A 14,102-nucleotide genomic window follows, 5' to 3' on the forward strand; every position below is an offset into this window, starting at 1 on the left:
TTTAACTAAAAATGCATTTTTTTTAAACGAGTGGAAACTCTGACGTGTAAGAGGATCAGCTTATAATTGTAATTATACATCATTTAAAAATATGTAAAAACTTTGCCTTTTATTTTTGAGTTTTAAAGTGATCGATTTAAAATAATCAGTGAAGTAGGTTATCATTCTAAACTATTAAACATGTAAATGTTGAATTAACCTTTGCCTTGCAGGCAGTGTAGTCTAGACCAGTTGGGTGGGGGATGGGTTAAATTTCAATAGATTGATTTTGTAATTTAAACTGATTAGACAGGTTTTCTTAAAGCTGTCTTCACAAACATCTTCAGTTTTTATATTTTGCTCGTTCAAAAACAAATAAAGAAAGGAATTGATTGGGTAACAGTGCTGAACAGAGTGTGCTTTGGTTTACTGTATGTTGTGAAGGAGAAGGAGTTAGGGAGTAAAGCTCTGAGGCTCTGTCTGCCTTTGTGCTGGGTGATGTAATCAAGCCAGCCAAGAGGGAATTAAACAATATTTGGACAAGTCTGAGACGCTGCTTTAGGGGGAAAAAAAAATCAAGTATCTCATTATGAGCAAAATATTTCTGTACGAGTTGAAAAGCCCGCAAGATGCTGACTTAACATGAACGTGTGCTTTCTGTGCATACTCCAATAATTCACTTTATTTAATTTCAAACATGCAAACACAACTCATGAGTCAGACGTCAGGCAAATGATCCGACTTTACTGAGGCAGATAGACCTCATTCAAAACAGAGCCTCGAGTCAGGTCAGAAGAGGACTATCAGAACACTCATAAATTCATGAATTCCCTTAAAATTCTTCTGCACGTTCCAAATTCCTGGACCAGCTAATCTGTTACAATGCACACACCTGCTCTGGATGAGGGAGTGTGTAGTGTAAGGCGCTGATGGACAGACCACAGGGAAAACAAGGCGACATTGTTGCTGATTCGCTGAAGKTCACAGACATTGCTGCGTGCCAAGTCTGGCACCAACTCACACAAGGCAGGCATGTGCAACGTATAGAGCACTAAATCAACACCTCAGCGAAGGAGATGCTGGATTTTGATTTGGACCTGCAGTCGTATTCATTAAGCAAAGAGAGCAAATATCCTCTTTTCTTCCATCACAAAAACTATAGCACAAAACTTGGTTTTGGCCTCCACTTTTCTCGCTCATTTTTCCAGCGGAACGTCACACAATGGGGCTTTCATCTCCCTCTTTCTCACTCTCTCCCCTCCAGATGWCAGGTACAGTGGGAGGGTCTGTGCTGCTGGATGCCGTCTGACACTTTTCAAAAACAACGATAACAAGCTGCAGGCTTGTCTTTAAGCTGTCCAGCCCAGGAGCTCCCACAGCAAACACACCCAGCGACCACGAACCAAACAACAAAAAGGATAACGCCCACAAACCATCAAACATACAATATTATTGACCACTCTATGAAGCAAACTTTTCTATGCTGTACGTTGAGCTGTTGGGTGTCACATCAAAAATACACAGACGAGCATATCAAGAGGTTAATTAAAATACTGGGAACAAAAAAGAAATATAAATCCAAAAGCATTATTTAGCTTTAAACAAATCCATCATCTCTATAACAGTTGGTTCCTAAACTTTTAAATTTATAACCCACACAAGAGGAGTTGCAGAGACTTGTCCCAACAAAAATCTTATTAACTGTTTTATTAATATAAACATCATTATCCATTTATGACCAGTGTTAAACGTTTTAAAAATCCTACTTTCAGACCCAATGAATGAGTCAATGTCTTCTTTATATTTACTGACTTGTGAATACAAATGTGCCATTCTTTTGTCCTTTCTTCAGAATAACTGATTAGTGACATGGATCATTTATTTTAATGTACATTTTAACATAATGAAAACATACCCCCACCCAAAAAAAAAAAAATTATGCAAAAGCTTACCTAAATGGCATTTTACTGTTGTAAAAGGTACCTGACTATTTTTTTTCCTTACCAGAAACACTTTGCTTCACGCTGATTATTTTAGTTCATTGTGTTAAAAAAAAACAAATCTTACTTTTCATAGTCGTGCTTGCAGTAGAGCAGGCGGTCCCTGCAGTAACAGGTCCCGCTGAGCGCGCTCAGACACACGGCGCATTTGACGCAGGTCTCGTGCCAGGAGCGCTCGTTTACGCGCAGCAGGAAGCGGTCGGCGATAGGAGACTCGCAGCCCGCGCACAGCTCTCCCCCTCCTCTGTAATCTGGACCTGGTAGGAGCAAATCAGCGCGCACGTATACAGTTACAACTAGAAGGCCAAAGTCAGCTCTGTGTGTTTAAATAATCATGTCATCTGGCACAAATCAACTTCTTAAAAAAAGGGTGGGGAAAGAGAAATATGTCCCCAACTGTTCCAGCTGCAGAGGTTTTTTCAAAAATGTTAAGTAATTTTAATATGTGTTACTTCCTACATMATGACATTTTAAAACAAATCTTAAGACGGAGAGCATGATTTTTTTATAAGCAAGATCAAAAGTGAAGGCTGTGATTATAAATGTGAAGAAATGGAATGTTTGTATTATTTATTTTCACAACATTTTTGCTGTTTGAAAACTGATTTTTGCGCCACTTTATATTTATTATAATAAATTCGTACAAGGAGGGAAAATCGCGTAAATTCTTGTAGTAAAATGGTTTGATAAGTTACAAAGTTTTCTTGACTGGATGTTTTTTTTTTGTTTGCTTAATTTGCTTTTTGCATGTTGATCAACATGTGAGACTGACCGAAAGGCGTGGAGGATGGAGGCTGCTGCAAACAGGACTGCTGGTTCTCCTCTGTTTTCATAACTTCTCTCCTTCCCTCAGTGTGATCGCTGAAGAGAAAGACAAAAACAAGTTCCTCTCAATTAAAATACAGCAGAACTACTAGAATATCAGCTACACGGTCGAAAATAAACATAAAGACACAGCCCGAGGCTGGAAGAAAAAAAAAAGAAAAAAAAACCCTCTATCACTCTATTTTATTAACGATTTTTTGCAATAACGAGTTTTAGATAAAAAGTGTTTTATTACAAACACACGTGGATGTGGTGTAAGTTGGCAAATGTATTTAAAATAAAAGAGAGAAAAATAATAAAATGCTGTTTATTTTTAATATATGCAATTCAGAATACTTTACAAAAAATAAAAAAAATAAAAAACAAGTAGATTTTACTGTTGATCTCAGGATGACCATGTAAAATGTGCCACAAAAAGCCAAGAGAGAAGTCATGGAGACATGGGATAATTGTTATAAAATACTAGAAAATCCCAGAAAACAAAATATGTAAATTAGGTTATCCTAATTTGGCAATTTTCTTAAGYGTGTTGAACAAATCGACATATTTGTGCTAATTGGCTGTCAGCTTAACAGCCTGATAATTAACTAAACAAAATATTTTTTAAAGGTTATAAAAGTTCCTGTACAGGAAATGGTTTCATAAGCGTGTCTGTCACATAATTAGTAGCCTATTACTGTTTCAAAAACATGAATCTCAAATAACAATAATTGTCATATTCATTTTATAACTGTATTTGATTGCCGCACTCAAAACTGAAAGAAATGAACATGTTTCAGCAAAAAACATAGGAATAATCATAAAAATCGTTTGCGCAGCCCCATTTGTCTTTAAAATAAGCTTTAGGTTTCCAAAATAAAAGTCGCGCGCTTTATTCTATTTTACCTGCCTTTCTTGTAAAAACACGAGCAGAGTGGAGAAACAAGGAACCATTTCCAACCCTTGGAGTCTGACATCACTGACAACCTGTTCCCGAGTTGCGGACTCCTTACCTTGAGGTGAAACACACTCCTCCAGAAATCTCCGTGGGTAACATGAAAACCTGGAGAAAACTTTCAGCTCAGATAAAAGAGGCGCGAGGGAGGATCGTCCCACGTGCAGCTCACGGTTCGACCTGTGCGCTGCTAGAAGGGAGAAAATTCCAAMACCATGGTGACCCGAAGCGCGCTCTGTTGTGTCTCCTGGTTCTCTCCGGYTGCCGTGTGCGCGCTTTCACTTGTTTTGTGCGTAAAAAGGAGGCAGAGAGGGAGGAGATGGACAGACAAGGAGGGAGGGAGAAGGTGCGGAAAATGATGAGGGGAAGATGAGCGATAATGCRGCTTATTGATAACTCCGTTTGGGAGGATCGCTTGCATTTTGTGTTCAAGGTTAGACGGATACTTCTAAGGGCGCAGCTGAAATGGAAAACTTGTGACTTACCAGAAATCGGCCATGGTTCTAATAATAAATCAGATGCTTTAACTTCTTAATTCTATAAAGGGATGAATGTCCAAAGAACAAAGGCAAATGAAGTTGAGCTCTGGCATCACCAGCTTTTAGATGATAGAAATGATTCACTTCACATTTCATACTCAACAAATAGGCTTATAGCTTAATGGATAAAAAAAATGTTTGTGTAAGTTGAAACAAATGTTTTAAACTGTAAACAGAAATAAAAAGGTTTATTCCTCCTTTACCATCATGTTTTTTCACATTTTTTTTCTCCCCACACCAAAATACCGCCCCCTTGCGTCTAAACTGGAAAGGTGCACKGCTCAAATTTTCACTCATGAAGGCAATTTTGTCCTCTAGAACAGTGGTTCCCAAACTTTTCAGCTTTTGACCCACAAAATAACAGTAACAGAGACCTGTGCCCCCAGCTATTTTTGGATGATAAACATTTGTATCAGGTCAACAAAACATGGGCATAGTAACAATGTTTATTATACCACATTTATCCATTTTCAATATACTAACCTCAGTAATTTGGAACAACTAAGGCAAAAAAAATGTAATTAATTCAGAAAATCTTTTCAGGACCCCACCTTGATGTTTCGGGACCCCACTTTGGGTCCCGACCCCAACTTTGGGAAACACTGCTCTAGAAACTACATAAACACTTTCAAACCTTCAAACGTTATTACAGCTTTTAACAAGAAAAAACTTTTTGTGCCATCTCTCCAAATCCTAACCTGTATTGTACATTGAAATACTGTATATTCATACACAAACGTGTCTTGTCTGATATTTACATCATGTAACTGAATGGTTGACAGATCAACCTGATTAAATGAATAAAGTGGTTAGGGCATTCCAATAACTCTTAAAAAAACGGACACCCTCCAGTGTTTCAAATGTAAGTTTGAAAAATGCAACTTTTTGCACATTTAAATATTGTGTTCTGAAAGAGTGGAGCAATATGCACTAAAATGGGACAATGTTTTTCATCCTATATATAAAAACATACACAAATCTAATAATCAGTGTTATAATTACAGACCTCGGGTGTATGCACAGTCACTGCAGTCTCTAGAATTGTTATTCTTGATTAGACAAAGAGCTGATCATCCTTCCCCGAGTGACTGCGTCTCAGCTTCAGACCAGACAGGATCTTTTGAGCAGGTGAGGTCAGGTTGTGCTCAAAAGGAACGTTCTTTGGCGACGAACTGAGATTCTGTCCAGTGCAGTGTCGGTTATTGCTCATGTTTATGTTCAGGTCAGCTTGCCACCACGTTTCTACCTCTTCAGTAGGCCTCTGTGTTGTACCGGAGGATGTTTCAGCTGCAGGAGATGTAACCGCCGAGTCCAGTCCCAGCATGTACTCCACAACCTCTCGAGGGCTCAACGGGCCGTCCTTAATACCCTYAGCTGTAGTCGTAACCTGGTGGGGCTGCTGAGTGTTGTTCCAGTGGCCATCTGAGTTTTGTGAACATCTCTGTGTTTCTGGCTCTGGAGAGGGACTGYGGCTGCTGTCTGCACTCTCCTGAGAGCCCCTCTTTGGACGAGCTGCCTGTCTCGTCGCACAGTGTGGAAAAGAGAGTCGAGTTCCTGCGTTATGATGCCGGTAGTACTTCACAGGTTGTCTGGTGAAGCGATAGTGTGGTTGGGTACCTACGTCAGGGACTGACCCTCTCACTGACACATGCTGGGGATTACTTGATGATGCTCTCACAGCCAGGACTAGGGTAAAAAAAAAAGGGCAGGGACAACCATGTAATTTACAAACACAAATTATTGATTATATTATCAAACTAAAAATTAATTCTGGATAATAGTGTAAAAATATCCTTTGATGGTTTAAAAGGAAGCAAATCATTTTTAAAATGTTCAGATTAGAGGCTGACATGAAAATGCGCAGGTTCAGTTGTGAGTTGAAGCATTAAAGTTGCTGAACGCTCAWGATGTGAAACACAGCAAGAAAGAAGCCAGCAAAGAGTAGCAAGAGCATCTTAGGCAGGAAAAATCAAGGTACTCTTAATTTTTGCTTTAATATTAAAATTGAAATGACTTCTCAAGAGTAGCACCCAACCTAACAAATTATTCTCACGATGGTTAAAGTTCACTGTTTTCTTCATCATTCCATTAACATGTTTCTTAACAAAAGTTAAACAGAACTAAAGAGTAGGCTATAACAGAGAAGTTTATTTCTAAAAATAACTGGAGGAAATGTATAGAGTACTGACAAAAATAAAACTCTCTGTGAGAAATTAAATAAACTACTTAGGACCCTAAAAATATCAGAAAGGTTGAGTACTATGAGTATTAATAAAACATGTACGGAAATTTACTTTAATAGACTGGCAAATATAAACTCAAATATCTACAAATTACATAAGACACCACCAATCCTGCTATTTTCTGTACCAGCTATTCTGTGCAGGGTCACAGGGAAGCTGAAGCCTTTCTCCAGCAGTCACTGTACTAGAGGCAGGGTACAACTGGACAGGTCACAAGTCTATCAGGGTCACACAAATAAGACAGACAACCATTCATGCACTCACTCACACCTAATGCTAATTTATAGTTATCAGTTAACCTAGAATGCATGTTTTTGCTCTGTGTGCACAAGGAGAATATGCAAACCCCTCTGCAGAAAGGCTGCAGACAGGAGGTGAAACTAAAACCTTGCTGTGAGGGTGACAGCTTTAACCACTGTGCTACCAAAGCACCAATAATGTACTTCATCAGAAATGACTACTCTATTGCTACATCTGCCTACCTGCTCTCTCATAGGCTTCAGGGCCAAGCTGGTCCACTGCCTCATTGGATGAAGACTTGTCAGAAATATAACCCTCGCTCGAGTCTCTCTTGAAAGCTCGGCTCTGTTGGAATGACACAGGTTGAGTGGSGGCTTTCTGTTTTCTGATCACCTCTAACCCTCCAGCACCATGTGCTGATAAGGCAATGACTGCATCGGGCACAAATAAAACTTTGGAGCTGTTGGCCTTGTAGCTCCTGAGACATTTCTTTCATCCACAGAAAACGTCTACAGTGAAGCATCCAGCTTTCCTGTGATAAAGTGTGGGCAGCGCACCGAAAACTGAAACTTGAAAAGATACCATGGAAAGCAAAGTTTAAGCAGAAACACACAGCCGGTGAATAGCTCATTAACCTTGTAAGAAAAAAAGCACAAGGTTAWGGGTGTAAAGCCTTTAACACAACAGAGGAGTGCAACACGTGCATAAAGAAAAATGTCAGACAATTTATTCTTTTAATGCTAAAGTAAAGTACTTACTTCTAGTGAGGGTGGACGCTCTCTGGTGGACAGGTCATGCTCCAGGTCAGCATCAACTCCATCCAGAGGACAGGAAGCTCTWGGAGGAGTGTCTGGAAGAGGTGCTGTGGGCACTGGGGGAGGGGGTGTTACGGTGCCCTGCTCCAAGCCAAAGATCTTGTCATGGTGCGTGATGAGGAACTCMACAAGTACAGCCTGGTAGCTCGTCTCCAAAAGGGCAATCATTGACATGTCTGTGGACACTAGGGGGCGCAATAATGTCGGTCCAAACACAATACCCAAATTGCTAGGGGACATTTTGTTGTCGTAGTTCTCTGAAACTCTGTTGAGACAAAAGCATAAACAAATATGGGCAAAATCTAATGTAAAAAAAATCACAACATGTATGCTGCAGGAAACGTGTTAATAAAAAATGTCACTCAGCAGCATGCTCACTTTTGTAGATGGGAAATAAGGTGCTGCAATGTGTTGTAGCAATAGAAAGGAAGCTTCTGCAGTAGCTTTTGCAGGTTATGAATAATGTCTATGATCTCATTAGGGTCTGGTGAAGTTTCCTTTTCATTCAGGTGCTGAATGGTTCTTCCCACCACAATAAAGTCATTGTACAAGTCAAAAGTTAGTAGAGGTTCTGGAAGCTGAAAGAGACAATACTGAGATTGTTCACTGTARTATTAGAAAATTACTGCAACCAAACATTATACACACTAAAATTGTCAGACAAATCACTKTTGTGGGCAAGCATTCTTTTCTGCCCCCTTTTAATCATGTGTCAAGACAAGCGGTTTTGCAAAAACACCTTAAAAGTACCTCTTTGAAGAAGTGCTTCAGAATGGAGGTGATGTCATGTGGCGAGAGGTCAGAGAGGTCCACTTGCTCCTTTTGAGTCTCAAAGCTCTGACAGAGCTTCTGAATGCGAGGCTTTGCTCCACTCACACGATATACCCCCTCAGAAAACAAAAGCAGGCAAAAAGATTAGACAGCAGGTCAAACTTGACAAGCCACGGTGCATCTTCTGACTTCAGCGATGGCCATCAATACCTGAACGGAAAGAGCCCGGTTCTCTATTTCGGATGTGCAGTGCATCACCACAAATGGCACCTCATCTGGTCTGTCTCGTAAAAGCACAGATAGGTCTACTCCAAACACCGTCCCCTTTTTGTTCTCACACTCTAACTGACACATCTCCATGCACTTCCTGTGGAAAGCCAGCCCACACTGAATGCATCAGAGGAAAAGAACAGATTCAGTTATGTTTTTAGAAACCTTTTCTCTTATGTCCATACAATTTTATATTTTGCAAATGTTGCCTCATACCTCCTCACATTCAACCCCACTGACAACAATGTAGTTTTCACACTGCTTGCATTTAATCATCTTGCTTTTTGTCTTCTTGAGTCGGTGTGTTAGCGCTGCTCGAGAAAACATTCGCGTTTTTACAGACTGGCTATCAGTATACTCTGCAGGGAGAAAAAGAAGACAGTTTTATGAGGTTTACTATCATTGCTGGTACAGATAAATCACTCATGGAAGTGTCGAGGGATGTAACCAACCTGATTCTAACACAGCATCTCGGTCGTCCAGGTCATCTGACGACACTGTCAAAGTAGATAATGTTTTTGGGAGCCTCCTGTGTGCTGTGTGCATTTCCAAAGAGAGAAAAAAATACGCAATACAGAGGAAAATGTTACATAATTCTGATTTGCATGCAAAAAATTAGTCATGGAAAAAAAATGTGCATTTGTTTCTACCAGGGCTGGACAGAGATTCAGAACTGCCTCCAAAACTTTCACTGTCACTGTAGCCTGTTTTCTCTAAAGTGCACAGAGACAAAAACTGAATTAAAAACAAAAACATGCTTGTTACAACCGTCATGGTCTTATCTTGTGAAAAACTTACTGGCATCACTGGATCTTCTGCATGAATTATCGTCTAGCATAAGAGACGGGTCCTGCACAGGGCTGAAAACGGTGCCGGTTTTTCGTTTGTTGCTATCAAAACAAAAATTTTAAAATAATGGATTTGGTGTGTACTAGCAGAAGCACACATWCATTTAGCTGAAATRATAAGTCGATTCTACCTTTTGCCATGAGGTGCATACTCCTGGAAAGTGAAGATCTGGAGAGGCTGCACAGGGCGACGCTTGCTGAGGACATAAAGCAGATAAGGCTCTCCAGGCTCCACAGTTCTGCATGTCACCTCCAGGTTGTGATAACCAAGGGGAATAGGCTCTGTCTGCTGCCGCTGGTAGAAGAACATGTTGACTGTGGCCTGATGCAAGGAAATGTGAGATTAAAGTAAGAATTTTGTCAACAAAAGGCATTTCATTTAAGCACAAAACAAAATTGTAAAATTACCTTTTAATTTAGTAAAACTTAAATGTGAGTTAAAAGTTGATACAATTTTTAGATTGAAAAACACAAATACTATATGCAGTCAAATAAAAAAAAATTAGCGTTGTATAACATTTACACTAGTGAATGATAATATAACATCCTTGCAGAGAGAGAAAACCTGTGAGATTGGATATATTTACCATAAACACAGGTTAAACCAGTATAGATATAGTACACGATCAAGGAACAACATTTGTCAGATCCTGATTTTCTATATTTCGAACACAAACTGACATAAAGACAAATGTATACATACATATATATATTTAATTTTATACTAACCTCCTTGAGCACAGTGTCTCCTTGACAAATGAGCTTCCGAATGTGAGAAATAATTCTTTCTTTGACCTTCACCAGCTCATCTTGGTGAATATTGGCATCACTCACACACTGTCTGTAGAGAAGCTCCGTCTCCGTTACCTGGACAGGAATGTGTGATAAATGAGCTGAAATTGTCTATAGCTCATAGCTTATTGAAAACATTGTCAACGTGAATATGTTCCACAATTAGAGCTACACAAAATATTTAAGTATGTGACTTGTTTATGCGTTGAATCGACRAGACATTAACCTTTGTCTTGGCTTCATCTTTGGACTTCCTCCTTTTATCAAGCGTTTTAACTCCAGCTGTGTCGTCCACAGCTTTAGCAGAACTTGCTTTAGCTTTTTCTAGCTCRTCACAGCGCTGGAAATATTGATGTTTGGCCTTTTTAAGAGTCGACACTGCTTCATTCTGATAACAAYCATACACATCAAAAGAATAGACACAAATGACTTTTTTTGGACACACTTTTAAACGTTCAAGTACTAAATAATGCATACTCAGCTTGCATCAGCACAAATACTGTATATATGGTTATAAAGTCTTATACAGTCACAAAGGTGAGCTGAATAAGAGCAGGTAGAGAATTAAGAAATATATCATGTGCCAGGTACAATTCATCTTTTATAGACATCAGCAAGGTCTTACGTTGCCAACATTTTGCTCTAAACACGTCCAAACGCACTCAGAAAGAAGTTGTGACTTGAATTAAAAAACATGTGTTTCAACAAATAGATCTTCATTTTAGTAGAAAAAAAARAGAAAAAAAGAAGCCGAATTTACTTACCATCTTCCTTTGTTCTCTTGCCCATTGCTCTTTAAATTCCCTGCGCCACTTATCGATCTCATTCCTCTTAGCAGCCAAAGCCTTTATAATAAAATAATGGATTAGGCATACTCTTTAAAAAATGTTTAAAGAAAATTATTACTTTGAGTATGTGTGGACTTTTATACCTGATAGCAACGGTTTTGTAGCAGTTCATAGGTCCTCCTAGAGGTCACACTGTTTTTGATGTCTTGCTCCAAAGCCATGGTGTAGATGTACTGTAGTGGCATCATCTCCTACACAGGCAAGAACAAACTTATAGTATTTCTGTGCAAAGGTGCTGCAAGGTCAAAATCTGCAGATTTTTTAGTTTTGTTACAACCTATTCCAGCACTGATTGTTCTAATCATACCCCCCCCAAAAAGTCATACTTTCGGCATATTGACCATAGGACCATACCTGCTGTGCCACATTGATCTTTGCTCCTTCAGCTGTTTTTATCACGTTTTTTGAAAATTCTTGTTCTGTTAACAAAATAAATAAAAAATAAAACCACCAATAAGTTTTCCGTTACATGTTACATTTACATCGATGCTTGAATGAATTCTTATTTTAATGTTAAAGGTTTCATTTCTGTGAAACATTATGGACACAGTAAAAGTGCATTTTCAATCAGATAACCCAGACCTTCAAGAAAAAAATAATTGTGAAACTTTCTTAAACTCATTACTTTTTACATTTTGATTTTAACTCATAAGTAAATTTTATTAAAGCTGGGTTACTTAGTTAAAGAACAATCTAAAAATAGTATTTTTATTGTGTTTATGTTTGAAACTAAATCTGATAAACATATATTACCTGACTGCTCTTTACAAGTTATTATCCGGTTAAAAAATATTCAGAAAGAAGTTTGTAACCTGAAAACATTTGCTTAGCTTCACAGGAACTAATGAGGAATAAAATTTTGACTAATTATTAATGATAAAGCAGTGATAAGTTAATAGTCCATTTGAAATGATAGAGAAATAAATCAAAGACTTAATGCTGAGGAACCATTTATTAATGATAAACTCCATGTTACAGTTAATGAACAGGTAATGTTTGATTAATGATCAGGTACAAGAAGAATCAACGAGCACATGTCACAACACATGTCTTCATATGTAACTAACCTTTAAATTAATGTTACCTAATCATGAGCCGTTTTAAAAATATGACCAGGAGTTCATCACTTTGCAACTAATTAGCAATTAGTCCCTCATTAATTCCATATTAGTTCCTATTGATCATTTTTGTGGCCCTTRTTGTAAAATGGACACTATGTTGTTGTCATCAGGTAACTTGTAGTGTTTTTCTAGTCTTTGTAATCAGCAGATTGTGTTGTGTTGCTCCACCTAGCAATTACTCATCAGTTGCTGTTGCCTAATGTTGTTCAAAACACAGCAGAGTTGGGTGACTGTATTTCGACTGCTTGCAAGAGACTTGTAATCTTTATATCCTTTTCTGGACACGAGCACCTGTTCAGGCTGACACGAGGGTAATCACCCCCTCCTCCTATCAGATAATCTTTAATCCTGTTTCTTCGTGCGTCGTTCACTGGTGTGAGTGCACGCCACCAGATACTTCCAGTGGGTACATTAATGCAGAAAATGAACTGCTGTTTACACAACAGACAGTATAAACTAGGTTCAGCTTCTCTGAGTCCTACTGTAGCAAAATGACAGTATAGCTGCTTCAGCTTTAGAGAATTTAGGGGTAAWGTCACACCTATTAATGGAAGTGAAACATCCCCAAACTTCGAGCCAATAAATAGCGGCGCTTTTCTAAAACGACTTCCTACATGATGGATAACAGCACACTTAAATTTTAAAACAACCCTCATATTTACGCCTTTGTGTGCATGTTATATTCAAATGTGCAACCTTCACGATCATCATTTGCATGCTGTGATACTATCRTACTTCCTTTACTCAGTTTTGTGTACTCACCCAAGCTGATTCTCTTCTCCATCCAGGCCAGAAGGTCTTTGGCATAGCGGCACCACAACTTGGCATACTGCAGTGCCGTCTCCACTCCATCCTCACAGCGAAAGAGGGCCAAGTCTGCATCCTGGGCTGTGAGGGAGTACATCAGCATCACTGTAGGATCTGCACACTTGGAGCTGTGTCCAGGGATGTCACAGAGTCCACTGGGCTACAACCGACAGCTTTTCTGTCCTGCAAAACTCAGTCAGCCCCCAACCTCAAAGAAACACCTGTTTCTTTTATAGTATCAATCCCAAGCGTCACTGAATCATACTAGGTGAAGCTAATTAAAAAAATAATCAAATGAAGCTAAAGAAAATATACACAAACCCAATACAGGAATCAGTGACTGCAAGTGGCAAGTCATAGCTTCGGTTATAGCTGCTCCTCTGAGTAAAAATCTTGTGGTTTCCAGGAGGTTTCAACAGAATGTAAGAATTTCTTGCAACCAAACACAATCCATGTATACTGTAGCTTTCTGGCAAACAAAATGAGGACGTGATCTGAGAGAGGAGGCTTTCCATCCACCAAASACAAACTGCTCTCGCTAAACAACTTCCCTTCTCTTCTCTCTTCCTCTCTTTTCCTGTCCCCTCCCCCTCACACCTGTTCACTACGGTCAGCTATAAAGAGATGAGCCGCACTGTTAGAGCAGACACACAACKCAGAGCCAGCGGGCAGCATCAGACAGCAGCATGTCACGGCTTTACTGCGGTCCAGGCTGGGAGGGTGTTAACACAGCAGACTCTCTGATGTGTGCTTGGCAGTCACATGACCACTTTAACMTCACCACTTTATTCAACACAAACAATAAATATTAAAAACTTAGTCAATCAGATCAAGGACTCGTGCATCTGAAAAACTTTCACTTCTCCAAGAGGTCCACGTGGTGCAGTCATTTTCAACAAGTAACTTTTCTCTAGAATTCCTGTCTTTCACATTCAAAATCTTTTTTAAAGGGGCAACATAATATAAAATCACCTTTGAGTTTTATATCATGTTATAATGTTATACTCTCATAAAAAACAAGCCCAAAGCCTTGCTCTGACTCATTCATGCATGTTTGAGAAATCCTGCAG

At 39.1% G+C, this 14,102-nt stretch overlaps 2 protein-coding genes across 5 annotated transcripts in view; both read right to left on the reverse strand.

Annotated features, from left to right (window-relative positions):
- Positions 1-4,017, reverse strand: part of lmx1al (LIM homeobox transcription factor 1, alpha-like) — a 13,227-nt gene extending 9,210 nt beyond the window's left edge. For both annotated transcript variants that reach the window (XM_014024874.1, XM_014024866.1), the window contains exons 1-3: positions 3,797-4,017; positions 2,752-2,840; positions 2,047-2,236 (exon numbers count right to left, since the gene is read on the reverse strand). In XM_014024874.1, the coding sequence (XP_013880328.1) occupies positions 2,047-2,236; positions 2,752-2,840; positions 3,797-3,840 (323 nt within the window). In that variant the 5' untranslated portion in view covers positions 3,841-4,017. The remainder of the gene's footprint in view (positions 1-2,046; positions 2,237-2,751; positions 2,841-3,796) is intronic.
- Positions 4,018-4,669: 652 nt separating this feature from the next.
- The window catches only part of gmip (GEM interacting protein), a 14,271-nt gene continuing 4,838 nt past the window's right edge, over positions 4,670-14,102 (reverse strand). Inside the window, exons 5-22 of one of the 3 annotated variants that reach the window (XM_014024725.1) lie at positions 12,988-13,113; positions 11,459-11,523; positions 11,188-11,295; positions 11,021-11,101; positions 10,483-10,644; positions 10,194-10,331; positions 9,596-9,786; positions 9,415-9,506; positions 9,267-9,329; positions 9,069-9,152; positions 8,833-8,975; positions 8,557-8,733; positions 8,326-8,463; positions 7,954-8,153; positions 7,519-7,840; positions 7,003-7,105; positions 5,899-5,963; positions 4,670-5,793 (exon numbers count right to left, since the gene is read on the reverse strand). In XM_014024725.1, coding sequence (XP_013880179.1) covers positions 5,332-5,793; positions 5,899-5,963; positions 7,003-7,105; positions 7,519-7,840; positions 7,954-8,153; positions 8,326-8,463; positions 8,557-8,733; positions 8,833-8,975; positions 9,069-9,152; positions 9,267-9,329; positions 9,415-9,506; positions 9,596-9,786; positions 10,194-10,331; positions 10,483-10,644; positions 11,021-11,101; positions 11,188-11,295; positions 11,459-11,523; positions 12,988-13,113 — 2,720 coding nt within the window. In that variant the 3' untranslated portion in view covers positions 4,670-5,331. Of the gene's footprint in view, positions 5,964-7,002; positions 7,106-7,518; positions 7,841-7,953; positions 8,154-8,325; positions 8,464-8,556; positions 8,734-8,832; positions 8,976-9,068; positions 9,153-9,266; positions 9,330-9,414; positions 9,507-9,595; positions 9,787-10,193; positions 10,332-10,482; positions 10,645-11,020; positions 11,102-11,187; positions 11,296-11,458; positions 11,524-12,987; positions 13,114-14,102 lie in introns of all 3 variants that reach the window. The other 2 variants (XM_014024715.1, XM_014024731.1) reach the window with 2 other exon arrangements.

The sequence above is a fragment of the Austrofundulus limnaeus genome, unplaced genomic scaffold, assembly GCF_001266775.1.
Source record: "Austrofundulus limnaeus strain Quisiro unplaced genomic scaffold, Austrofundulus_limnaeus-1.0 Scaffold4, whole genome shotgun sequence".
Lineage (NCBI taxonomy): Eukaryota > Metazoa > Chordata > Actinopteri > Cyprinodontiformes > Rivulidae > Austrofundulus > Austrofundulus limnaeus.